Here is a 13,494-nt window from a genome sequence, read left to right as displayed (position 1 = left end):
AGGAGGTGAAGGAGCTGTAGAATGTGGGGGCAACCCTGATTGACCCAGGGCCCGCATTCCTCGGCATCGGGAGGACATGTTCCGTCCCAAGGTCCGACTGCGTCCCGGCTTCCACTATATTAACCCAGCGTGCCATCAGCGAGATGTACCATCCCTGCACACAAGCACTTGTCCACGTGTCCGTGGTTAGGTGGACATTCCCAGTAACTGCATTGTTGAGGACATGGCTAATATTGTGGGAGACGTGCTCGTGTAATGCGATGACGGTACACCGGAGGAAATAGTGGCAGCTGGGGACCAAGTATCGAGGGATGGCCGCCGTCATCAGGTTGCAGAAAGCTTCTGTCTCCAAGAGCTTAAAAGGCAACAAGCACAAGCATTCGCAAAATGTGTGAATTTAGTATTGTGGTCTGTGGGGCATTGGCTGCGTATTTCCGCTTGTGTTCCAAGGACTGGGGCAACTGAACGCTGCACTGGGACAAGGACGTACTTGCTGATGGTGCTAGTTGAGATTGTGCAACGACAGGTGCAGGGCAGGAGGCATCTTCGTATGCGCCATGGACAGGAGATTGGCGTGCATGCACAACAGCAGAACAAGCAGTGGTGTCACCCACAGACACTGTTTCTAGACCCTGGGGTTTGGCCCACTTAGTTGTTTGCTTTGCTGTCATGTGCCTGATCATGCTGGTGGTGATCAGGCTGCTAGTTTTGCTACCCCTGATGATGCTAGCCTGGCAGGTGGTGCAAATTGCCTTTTTGGGGTTATCGGCAGAGTCTTTAAAAAATAATCAGACTCGGGAAGACCTAACAGTTGTACTGGCAACTTCCGTCATGTTGGTGTTATGGGGAACGCTTTCCAGCCTTGTGTCTGCGGCCACCACACTGCTTCTTCCTGCCTGTTGTGGTGCTACGCCTCTCTCCCCCTGTGTGCTGCTGTCCTCACTCTGCATGTCCCCCTACCAGGTTGGATCAGTTACTATATCATCCACCACCTCGTCTTCCACTTCCTCACACTGGCCCTCCTCCTGACTTTCTGGCAATTGTGTCTCATCATCACCCATCTCTTGCGACAGTAATTGCACTTTCCCACCGTCGCCTTCGTGTGACCATGGCTGCTCAAATATTTGGGCATCATTACACGCATTCTCCTCTTCACCCACTTGAAGCTGGCCAGGCGAAAGGCCCGAATCTACAAATGGAAAAGTGAACAGCTCTTCTGAGTGTACAAGTGTTTGATCAGTTATCTCCGGGCACTCGGCATCGTGGGAGGAAGGAGGATCAGGGTGAGGAATATGCGGTCCAGACTCACTGCTACTGAGACTGGACCGTGTAGTGGCAAAGTGACTGGAAGCAATATCTACTATCCAACCAACAACCCTTTGACACTGCTCTGTGTTCAAAAGTGGTGTTCTGCAGTCCCCTAGTAACTGGGACAGGAAGGTCGAGCGACAAGATGTGGGTGTTTATTGTGGCACAATTTCAGCTTGCCCACGGCCTCGGCATGCACTCGACCTCTGCATGTGCCATCACTATCACATCCTCTTCCTCGCCCCTTGCCACGCACGATGCCCACTTTAAATGGAGGACAATACTTTCCACGTTCACTACAAATGGGTGGATTTGGAACGCAGTTATATGTGATACGTCTGACGGAGAACCACAGTTTTGAAAAGCGGACCTGTAATTTACTAATACTATTCTTCACAGCGACCTCACGTGAATAGCTTCACCAACACTGCAACAAAATGGAAATGGAGGCCAGAAATGGCTGAATTTGGAACGCAGTTATGTGTGATACGTCTGACGGAGAACCACGGTTTTAAAAAGTGGGCCTGTAGTTTACTAATACTATTCTTCACAGAGACCTCGTGTGAATAGCTTCACTGACACACTGCAACAAAATGGAAATGCTGGCTAATATTTTCCACGTTCAGTTCAAATTTCTGGATTTTTTGCACTGTGATATGGAAACTGTATTCTGCAGTGCTAACAAGCAAATGGAGCAGATTATGTACTCTGGATTGCTTTTTAAGCAAATAATCAGGATTAAGATAAAAAAAATTAGCCCTGGTCCCTGATATCTGGGGCTATGTCTACAAATATCTGTAAAAGCAGGATCAGTCAGAATGTGCAATGGACCTTCTTCTGCTGTATGCACTGCAGTCTGCCACATAAACTGCCTGCCTTGCTTTTTAAGCAAATAACCAGGATTAAGATAAAAAAAAAATTAGCCCTGGCCCCTGATATCTGGGGCTGTGTCTACAAATATCTGTAACAACAGCAGCAGACAGAACGTGAAATGGACCCCCTTGTTCTATATGCACTGCAGTCTGCCATAAACCCTGCCTGCCTGCCTAACTCCTGCCTAACTCCTGCTATCACCACTGAATATGTTCAGATGGATATATAGATTTGCTGTGGAATACCTATACTAAATATAAACAAGCAAATCTCTCCCTGACTCTGAAGCAGCTCTCAATACTCTGCCTGTTTCTGGAGTAAACTGTGACAAGCATAGCGGAACCAGATCTTATATAGACCTGATAACGCTATGCGACCAGCCAATCACTGTAGTGCACACAACCAACATGGCTACAGCATTACAGTGCGTGGCAAGCAATCCTTGCATGTTCATTGGCTCTCTAAAGAGCGGCAAACATGCAGGGCGGGGACCCGAGCTCCCGCCCGAGCAACCTGGAAATACTCGCCGAGCTTGTCGAGCACCGTGATGCTCGGGTGAGTACTGAGAGGCTACCATCATTTTACAGACAATCATCTTGGCTATCTCATACATAAATTTGACTTGCAAATATTTAGCATATCATTAGTTATGCAGATTCTTGTCATGTCATTGCATTGTTACTGTTTTCCTCCTAAAAATCTAAATTTAAATTTTTATTATTTTGTTAATATTTTGTAAATCCATCTTCGGCTTTCAACGCTGCTTTAATCCTTCTGGATATGCCCACGATCAGATTCAAACATGTCTCAACTGAAATCTGATCTCAGGTCTCTTCTACATGTTCCCAAAATTGGTGAACACTGGTTGACTCACTTGAGTATGTATAGTTTTTACTTCAACTCTTCCCACAAGTGTTTGATAGGGTTGAGGTCTGGGGACTGTGGGGGACAATCCAACAACTCTACTTCATTGTCATTGAACCATTTCTTTGCCAATCTTGACATATGCTTCAAGTCGTTGTCCTGCTGGAACACTATGTCATCCTTTTCATACTCATAGTACTCTAGTGTACGAAGTAACCAGTCTTGTAGGATACTCACATATAGCTCAGCATTGAAATCACCATCGATCCTGGTCAAGTATCCAATGCCTTTGGCTGTGAAACAACCCCATATCGTCAGGCTTCCTCCGCCGAACTTGAAATGGTCAAGTATCTAATGCCTTTGGTTGTGAAACAACCCCATATCATCCGGCTTCCTCCATCGAAATTGACAGTTCTTTCAATTTATCAATTCATTAGCCCCTTTTCCCTTGATACTTCCAGACTCATTTGCACCTATCAGAGCCTAGTCTATTGACTTTTGTCTCATCACTTCAAATACCCATTTCTAATCTCCTACTGTAAACTTTTCGTACATTTTTGCAAACTCGAGCCGGCATGTCTTATGACGATATTGAAGTCGGCACCTTTTTTCAGGCCACCATTCCAGACTTGTGTAACGTGTGTCACACAGTGCTTGCATGGAACTCTTTGATCTCAATATTACGAAGCATATGAGCCACCTCCACTGCCGTGTTTGTCATGCCAGAACTGATACACCTTGTGATGAGACGACTTTTTAACTCCAATATTTTGCCTGGACATCCCCCTCTTGGCTTTTGAATGGATGTACAGACTTCATTTCATATTCTTTCAACTGTCATGGCACTCAAATTATGCAGTTTGACAATTTTCTTGGCTGATACACTGCTATCGATGAGCTGGATGATGCTGTTTCTCTTTTCTTGGGAAATCTTCTTCATGGCTGCTCCTTGATTCGAACCAGTGACCTTTCACTTGGGAATCAACCTAAAATCCCACTGAGCTATTAGGGAATGTGAGAGCAGTTTGCATTTTGTTGTATACAGAAAGAAAAAGATTTTTAGACCGCCAGGAGCAAAACAGTAACAATGTAGTTACATGACAGGAATCTGTATAACTAATCATATGCTAAATAGTAGCAAGTCATATTTGTGTATGAGATGATTGTCTATAAAATGATGGTAATCAGTGAATGTGAATAGCGGTACCAGAGCGCCAATAACAGGGCAAAAATATTAAAAGGACTGATTTATTAATACACACAACACGTTTCGGTGGACACAGCCACCTTCATGAAGGTGGCTGTGTCCACCGAAACGCGTTGTGTGTATTAATAAATCAGTCCTTTTAATATTTTTGCCCTGTTATTGGCGCTCTGGTACCGCTATTCACATTCACTGATTGTCCCTTTCCCCCTGTTGGGGTGCGGTAGAGCTGCCTTTAATTTATTGTTCTTTCACCTGTGGGAGGAGTTTAATTATAATTACTACCCTGGTTTTCCAAGCTGCGCTGCCCTAACCTCTCCGGAGCGCTGCCGGGGGTGTTGGTGAAGCTGGGCGTCCATCTCGGCGTTACATGCAACTTACCTGACCACGTGATCCACCACCGAGAGATCAGGATCTGTGAACGCCGCTGGAAATAGATGACAGCCACCAACAGAGCGGAGCTTGTGGAGCTTTACACTGGGGTTGTGCAGAGGTGCACAACTTCATAAGGTTAGTAGCCATCCCCATACCCTTCTAACAATTGCAATACTGAGTCACCCATTGCGCCTTGTTCTCTCCTCTCTTTACATATAAAATGATTGTAGTCTCACGTTCAATGCAGTAATGGATGGTGAGATATGGAGCCTGAAAGTCAAAAGTTCAAAACATTGTTACCCTTTTGCTCGTCACTGTACATGAAAGGCTCAATTTCGAGCCTCCACTTAGGATTCTATCAAAATAGCGCAGCGACATGAGAAAAATATGACAAACATCATTACAGTATTTTCAATCGTGGAAAGATTACCTTAGACTACACATCTATTTATTCAGCTAATATAACTTTTCTCTTGTCATAAGTTAAGAAACATTTAATACCGTCTATGTAGGAAGGAATCTGTCCAAATAAGGTCATATAGGAATGGTAGACAACCCCGCGGAATATCCAATCCACTCTTATCTCATTGTGGATCAATATGGCTTGCTTTGCAACTCCAAAAGACACAACCCATACAGCCAGGAGGAAAAGGAAAAAGAAGACGTCTTTCATCTGTGAATATATAAAACTTGGATTAGATGCCACATTATTTTTTATATATACAGAAATCTATTGTGTAAACAGTATGGAAGCATGCCAGATACAGATGATGTGAACAGTAGAAAATAATGCTAACAAGTATGCACAGTGTGTGGAAAAATAAATTACTATTTAAGAAATGTAATTTTCTATCTATGGTATGTTGTCTGTAAAAAATGTTTGGTGCTATCCAGAAGTGCTACCATGGGGCCATTGAAAAATAATGGTATTTGTTCTAATATGTGAACATACCAGGTACTTCTGATAGAAAGACAAGGGAGCATATTTATCAAGCTAACCGTGCTAGAATTCTGTAGTAATTTGTACTAAAAAAAAACCTCTTTCGTGACTTTAATCATATATGTTATGTGTAATAGACAATTTTTGTACCTTGTCCAACAAGAAGGCATGTGGCCCAATATGTGACATCATGCACCAAAATAGTGATACAAAATTATAGTGCAAAAAAGCAATCTAATGGATGATGTAAACTTAGACTAGACAGTCTTATAATACACCGCATTTATCAAACAACGTGAACTAGTTTGATAAATTTGGCGCATTTTAATACAGTCTGTGTCTGGTCTAAGATTAAATTGTCTAAGAATTAGACAGTTTTGGTAAATTTGCCACATTTTATGTTGTTCCTTTATGCCTTGGCTAATAGGTGAGCTCCGGAACAAGGGTCTGGGATCTACTGACCCAAAATGCTGTAATGTTAATTGCAAATAGATCTTCCAAACCAGAGATACTAATATAACATAAGTATTACTTACCATTCTCTTAACAATTATGATTTTAGGTCCAAGAGTTTTACTTATTGTAAAAATATGCATAAGACGCAAACAAAAAATAACAAAATCTAGAGATAGAATAATTCTTCCTGGATAAAATGTTGCTGGTATTAACCTGTAAAAGAGAGGCTTTAATCATAATTTATTATACACTAAATCTGCAATAATTTGAATCAATAAAGACAGAAAAACATTAAAAAGTGACTTTATATATTATTATTATTAGGTTTGAGAAAATTTGCATTGTGTAGTCCATGGCATTCTCAATTATTTTGTGGTTGGTTCAAACAGAAACTGAGCCTGCTGAATGATTGCCAGGTGTCAGCTGTAACATATACCTGACACTCTTCGGCAATATGACCAGTGGTTTGACCAATTAGTTGAAGTGGATAGCAATAGATGGTTAGACAGAGGGAGTAGTCTTCTTCTGTCACCCCATTGGACTCCACAATATAAGAAAAGGACATAAAGCAAAAAAGCAATACATATTTTCATAATGAAAAATGCTTTATTATATAAAAAAGCTAAAGATATAGAGTACACAATTGGTATTGCCACTTCTGTAAAGAGCCAAAGATCATTCATGCCTTCTTACTGACCTAAAGAGAAACTATGGGAAAAAGCAAACAAACAAAAAACACAAAAACAGAAAAGTGCAAACAATCGTCTTACATATACAGTATCTATGGGACAGTAACTATGGGAAAAGTCTGGAAAAAAGCCATGCATCAAAGTATGTGAAGGCTTAAAAACTTTGAAAGCAAAGTTAAACCCAAAAGCTTAATCTGTCTATTCTTAATAATACACCAGAGTGGACAAAACATGGTGATGTGGGCTGCGGTGCTGGAATAAGGATCTTTTTGAGCTGAAGTTATTACATCGCATGTTTCAAGTAAATATTTTTCAAGCGAATTATTTTTAAGAGGCAACATTCACAGGCCACTATTTATAGTCAATGTGCAGCACAGAGATTTATCACTAAATTAGTTTTTTTTTTGTAGCCACAGTCAAAAAGCCTTAAATATCTTTTTGTTTCAAGGACAAGTTGGGGTTTCAATTGGTATCATTTTGGGATGGCTATAATTTATTGATAAACATGCGTACATTTAGGGGGAATGAGAAAAAATAGCAAATCTGACATTTTCTTATATCATGTAGCACACAGTGACTTCCTGGCGCCTGCGCACAAATTCCCTGCTCTACAATGAACATAGAAGAGAGAAAAAAGGGCGCCTTGTGTAAAAGGTGACGTGCGCAGGTGCAGGATTTGGCTGCCGCAACTGCAGGGCACTGTGACATGCAGAGGAGGGGGGAGAACATTATAATTAACAAAGGAGGCGGGATTTCTTCCCGGCTCCGGGCCCACAAGCATCAGAAACTTGTAGGAATAAAATGGCATTTCACAGCAACAAGACCTCTAATATGAGGCATACAGATAGGTATAGATTTACATATCTATCACCTGTATGCCCCTATTAGAGGTTAAATAAGTGCCACGGGGTGACAGATTTCTTTTAATGAATTTGGCGCAACTTCTCATTGGTGTGCACTTTTCTGATGTGCTGCATGCTGCCACTTTTGATTAATTTGTTTGAGCTGGTGTTGCCATGCCCCATCCTGCCTCAGCTCCACCCCAGCTCTAACCACTTTGGTGCAACTGGCCCAAAAGTGTTAGAAAAACATCAACATTTTTTTGCCCAATTTCGAGCTGCGCCAAAAAATTGAAACATTTCATAGTGTTTCACACCACAATTCTGGTATTATGGTACAAACACTTTGATGAATAGAGGCCCAAAAGTGTTGATAAGTTGACTAGTGAGCCCTTTTCTTTATCAAGATCTTTAGCCTCATCTAAGGGTTTCAGCCTTACATGAATGTCCTTTAGCCTCTAAGTAAATTAAGTGTATACAGCATTCAAGTTATCCAGCAGAAATACTGTATATATGCCAGAGGTATACCCTGGTGGGAGGCATGAGGTATATACATAAGCCATGGTATAGGCTTATACAGACATCATATTGTAAACTAATCATGCTACGCTGGCCCTATGTAGTGAAAGCCAGTGAGCTTTACTATACAAATGAGAAAAAGTTATACTCACTGAAGACATTCTTTTGGCCCCAGTCTAGGTACTAGGTCCTATTGATATGATTATTGCATACAGAAGAAGCTTTTCATGGAATATACACTAATGTGGAAGACCAGGGCAATCCATTGCATACATTAAGTTCATGTACCAAAAGGTTAAAGATTGGAAACCATTTAGTATGTCAATTTTGCTTTAAAATATTTTTCATATTTAATTTTTGAAGTAGCTTTGTGGGAGATCAAACAACACATTATAAAGGAAATACTGGCACATTTAAAATACAATACTTTAGCAAGTTTAATACAATGGTCCCACAACATCAAATAAAAAAAACACTAGTGTTATCTAACCTGCAGAACAAGCCACTAATAAAGATTAGAATGGCACAGACATCCAGCTTGTTCCAGAAGTCATTGATGTACAATGAAGCTTGTTTCAAAAGTCCAAATGCATCAGGGTCATATAGCACCTGCAAAGATAGACTAGTAATCATCCTTATGTATTACTTTCTGTTAAAAAAGAAAAAAAGACCTTACATTTTTAGACATTACTTTATACATGCAAGTTATTAGAAAACTTTAGATCAGTGTTCTGTTTATCCAATTCCAAACACCCAACAGATGAGGCCACATTCCTGATTTATTGACCATTGTTACAGCGCCTTGCTAATACTATACTATGGAAACCTCAGTGTAACTCTTACCGTCGTAAGACTTACTTTCTACATTGCTTACAATCAGCAATAACTGTTACACTACAGACAAGATGAATGTATTATTATTGTAATTTTAACAAATGTTGTCCCCTTCCCCACCTTTTGGTTGGAAGAAAAATTTTCTTTGTATCTACATACCTGCCTGATTTCCTCACAAACCAGTGAAAAGAGCCAGAAATAGATGATGAGTTCCCTCCATGAAGGACTTGGTTGGAAATCAATCATTAACACATATGCAAAAAGCAGAAGAAAGCCGAAGTATGCTAAGATGTTTAGATGGAAAATAACAACTGGTGCCATAAAGAAAGCTTGGAAACGGTCAGTGGGGGTCATCACATTCTTCTTTTTAAGGGTATGAGTTTGTGACCTAAAATAAAATAAATGGGTTTAAAAAATTCCCGTATCTGTCTCATGGGGTTACAAGATGATTTGGGATTTTATATGAACAAAAGCAGGAATTGTAATTGTCGTTGTAAAACTCTGCATGACAGCGTGGCAAATCAGGGATGTTCATGGACGGAGCCATTATTTTGGCGCGAACAAGCCGGAACCCTGAGCACGAACCCGAATTTGAAATGCCGAACAAATTCGCTCAACTCTAGTTATGTCTCTTACATTAAATAATTTAAGCATATGTAACAAAGATTCCCTCACGTTGATACATAAGTATACACATACAATATCATGACAAATCATAAAATTGTGTTGTTTTAAAAGGCTGATAATTTTGCATCAAATATCTTGAGATGGGTTGAAACAACAGAGAAGAACAAATCCGTAGCTATGGCTAAATAGTTGTTTGACAGTTATCTAAGATGATGGGGAAAATTGTCAACACAATGGAGAGTGGCTCATAAACGTTAAAGCGGAATAGTGAAAAAGCTTAATATTAAAGTTTTAGTTATGGCATATCTCCTCTAAATAAGAAAATGAAACTTTCTTTTCAGTGATTACTATCTATGAAACCCTCTATTATAGTTAGCTAGTAATAACTCATATGTTTTATTTAGCTACATATATAAATTTCATAGTTCATTAAATTTTGAGTTTCTGTCTAGCCCAATGCCTAAACAAGGTCTTATAAAAATTGTTGCTGTTATCACAAACCAACAAAAAAGAAATGTTACCTCTTTGTTACTGAGATACTTACCTTGATGCTATTCTATTTCTCATAGTTTCAGTAGGTGCTGGATCATCAGGAAATACTTCTGTGTTGTTTTCTTTTCTCATAACTTGAATGTGAACCACTTCCTCGTCTTTCCTGAGATAAAATAATGTTATTACTGATATTTGGATTATCTTTATGGAAAAAAAATTAAGAAAAAATAAGAAAACATTTTAGGTGCATTTTGCTGCCCAGGCCATTTTTCTTATCAAATCTACTGCGAAAGGATAGATGTATGTAATAAATAATATGAACAGAATGCAGTAGTCAACCAATTGGTGAATTAAGACAATTATGGACCACATTTCTCCATAGTGGTGTGATATTAGCTAAAAAGCTAAAACTAGACAACTTTATTGACATATTGTGGCATATTGTGACTGCAAGTTGCCTTCTATGATAAATTTGCTACAACAATTAAAGGTTTGTTCCAACTGAGTTATCTCCACATAAAAACCACACACAAGCTGCCTCCAAAGATTTTCAGTGGAAAATTTGCACTGTAGAACACTACGACCATTACAGGAAAAAAATGTAAAATATCACTGTGGCAATGTGAAAGACTGCTCCTCTGTCTTCTCTGTTAAGGCATGTTACTAAATATTTATACAGCACTGTGCAAAAGTATTAGGCAGGTGTTGTAAGGCAGTGCTACTCATCATGCTGAGGGGAACTCGCTTCACCGGGTCAATCAAAGCACACATGCAACGTCTTTCCGGTATTTCACAGTCCAGCAGTTTATTACTTATCATAAACCGCTCATAACAGAGTCCATCTCAGTGGCTCGCCGACATATTACACATATAATGTCCAAGAGCCTTTCTAGTGACAGATATGTCCACTTGGCTCCAGATACCGTCTTCAGTAAGGTAACAATATCAATGTCCACATCAAGCAGCATTTTTACCTTTGCCGGGTTTTAGATGCTTCTCTCAGCTCGGTTCTGCCACCGCTGTGGCTTTACGGCTTCCCAGACGTGGTCTCCAGGCCTCGTACCTTCCAAGGCTACTGGTATGTTTACACACATAACATCCAGTCTCTGCCTTCCAGGACTCACCAGGCTTCACCAGGCCTCTCCAGGCTAACGGTGTCCCACACACAGGGAACAGGCCTCAAGCCTTTCATACCTGTTTCAAAACTACCAGGGTTTATATATCCTTTTGTGCACACAGGACCTGTGATGATGTCACAGTCACGTGATCAGTCACCTGAGGGGGGGGGTGGTCAGCTAGAGCACACCCCCTGGACATATTAGCAATGCAGCAAGCCGCTGCATTGCAGTGTGAAAAAATTATGCAAAGTAACAATGCATTAAAAAATAGAAGTGTTAATAGTTTATTGTTATCAATTAACAAAATGCAAAGTGAATAAACAAGAGAAAACTAAATCAAATCAATATTTTGTGTGATCACCATTTGCCTTCAAAACAGCATCAAAGCATTCATTCTTCTAGATACATTTGCACACAGATTTTAAAGGAACTCAGCAGGAAGGCTGTTTCAAACATCTTGTGGATGTAGGCTTGTGCAAATATTTTAGTCTTTTCATGTAATCCCAGACAAGCTCGATAATGTTCAGATCAGGGCTCTGTGAAGGCCATATCATCACTTCCAGGACTCCTTGTTCTACTTTACACTGAAGATAATTAATAATGACAATGGATTGAGTTGTTGTCCTGCTGCTGAATAAATTTGGAGTCATTCAGACGCCTCACTGATGATACTGCAAAATGCATAGATATCTGTTTGTATTCCTCATCAATGAGGACACCAAAATATGGGCAATGTTGACGACTATAAATGCAGTGGTTGACCAAGAAAACTTGGGAAGATGAAAGACACATTTTATTTCCTTCAAAATCAGAAGATGTGCAGCTAATCAAGTTAAGAACTTGCTCAGGTTTAATGGCATTATCAATTCTGAGAAATACATGTTACTTACCCATCATTGAATATCATCCAGGAAGCATCTGATTGCCTCCAAATTTATTCTTCAGCTGGGCAATGACCCCAAACATGCATTAAAATTTATCCTCAGTATTAAAAAAACTGTTAACACTATTTTTTCAAAAAATTCTTACTGTGCATGTTTTCCACCCTGCAGAACGCTTTTGCATAGTACTGTATATGCTGCATTGACAGCCAGTAAGGCCTGCATAGTGGCATGTGTGATGAAGGTGATTTACTGCAACTTGCTTCTTGGGGTGTGTGTAGTTCTGTAGCGGTAAAATTGAAGTGTCTTAGCCATGAAATTGGATAGTTTGCGGACTCTTGCTAAGGCAATCTATTCTGAGCATATTATCAGCCTTAAATGGGGTTGTACACTACTCAGACAACCCCTTCTTAAATAATGCAATTCCCAATGTAAAATAAAAACATCTTATACTAGCCTCCAAAACCAGCTGTACTCATTGTCTGGTCTCCCGAGGCTTGTCTGACATTGTTATGTCATGTGAACCCAGCAGGCAATTAGTGGGCGCTATCAAGCTGCTGTGCTCTTATTTCCTTTGACCGAACCTCAGACCTCTATAGTAAGTGTGAGCGCAACAGCCCATTAACAACCGCTGATTGACTATAGGGCTCAGGTGGCATAACTATGTCATGCAAGCCTCAGGAGACCCGGTGCTGATAAAGCAGCTGAATATAAGGTATTTATATATTACATTGGGAATTGTATTGTTTAAAAAGGAGTTGTTCAAGTAGTTGAAGAAATTAATTTAAATGGGTGTCAGGCTGATGTGTGCCAAAAATTACTTTCTGGGAACTAGGTTCAAATGTAGTAGAATGGCAAACTTGGGTTTAAATAGGCACTGGTGATGAAGTTGCCTTGCAGGTGAATGTGTATGGATGCGTAGACCCATTCAAGTTAGGATCAAAGCTTTGTTGAGTGTAGGTGTATGCGTGAGTGTTTGAAAACAGATGCTTGTCTGGTTAATTATTGTTTTACAGATTTCTGTAACATTCAAGCTAAGGTGATGTAACTGTCAAGCTTTGTACCCATTGTGTGCATTGAAATTACAGTACTAAGTTTACTATATGAGTGTTAGGGTATGTGCCCACAATGCATATTTGCAGCAGAAATTTCCTGAGCGTTTTTGTCTCTCCTTGCCAGAAAAAACGCATGCGGTTTTTACATGCGTTTTTGATGCGTTTTTAAATGCATTGTTTAAGTGTTTTTGAGCATCAATTAATGATTTTTGGAGCTAAATAAAGTTGTTGGAACATTGCTTAAGCCCTTGGATTTCCATAAGAAATGGGGTGAGTATATTGGTTCATTTAAATGATTAAAGAATGGGTCTGTTGTATTTCAAATAAACTGTTTACACTGTGTCTGTGTATTTATTTACTTTGTTTGGTCATGAAAAGGTCTGAATGACACATTGACATCACCAAACTAAAGAGCTGGGT

The 13,494-nt window shown here is 40.0% G+C and overlaps 1 protein-coding gene across 1 annotated transcript in view; it reads right to left on the bottom strand.

Annotated features, from left to right (window-relative positions):
* The window catches only part of TRPM2 (transient receptor potential cation channel subfamily M member 2), a 1,046,990-nt gene that overhangs the window by 676,306 nt on the left and 357,190 nt on the right, over positions 1-13,494 (bottom strand). Inside the window, exons 19-23 of the mRNA XM_073646321.1 lie at positions 10,073-10,183; positions 9,061-9,289; positions 8,558-8,676; positions 6,101-6,233; positions 5,126-5,297 (exon numbers count right to left, since the gene is read on the bottom strand). Of these exons, the coding sequence (XP_073502422.1) occupies positions 5,126-5,297; positions 6,101-6,233; positions 8,558-8,676; positions 9,061-9,289; positions 10,073-10,183 (764 nt within the window). The remainder of the gene's footprint in view (positions 1-5,125; positions 5,298-6,100; positions 6,234-8,557; positions 8,677-9,060; positions 9,290-10,072; positions 10,184-13,494) is intronic.

This window comes from Phyllobates terribilis, unplaced genomic scaffold, assembly GCF_046119375.1.
Source record: "Phyllobates terribilis strain yellow unplaced genomic scaffold, ASM4611937v1 Scaffold_9__5_contigs__length_417890890, whole genome shotgun sequence".
In the NCBI taxonomy this organism is placed as follows: Eukaryota; Metazoa; Chordata; class Amphibia; order Anura; family Dendrobatidae; genus Phyllobates; species Phyllobates terribilis.
The sequence above is the reverse complement of the archived record's forward strand: the minus strand, read 5'-3'. Positions and strand labels throughout refer to the sequence as shown.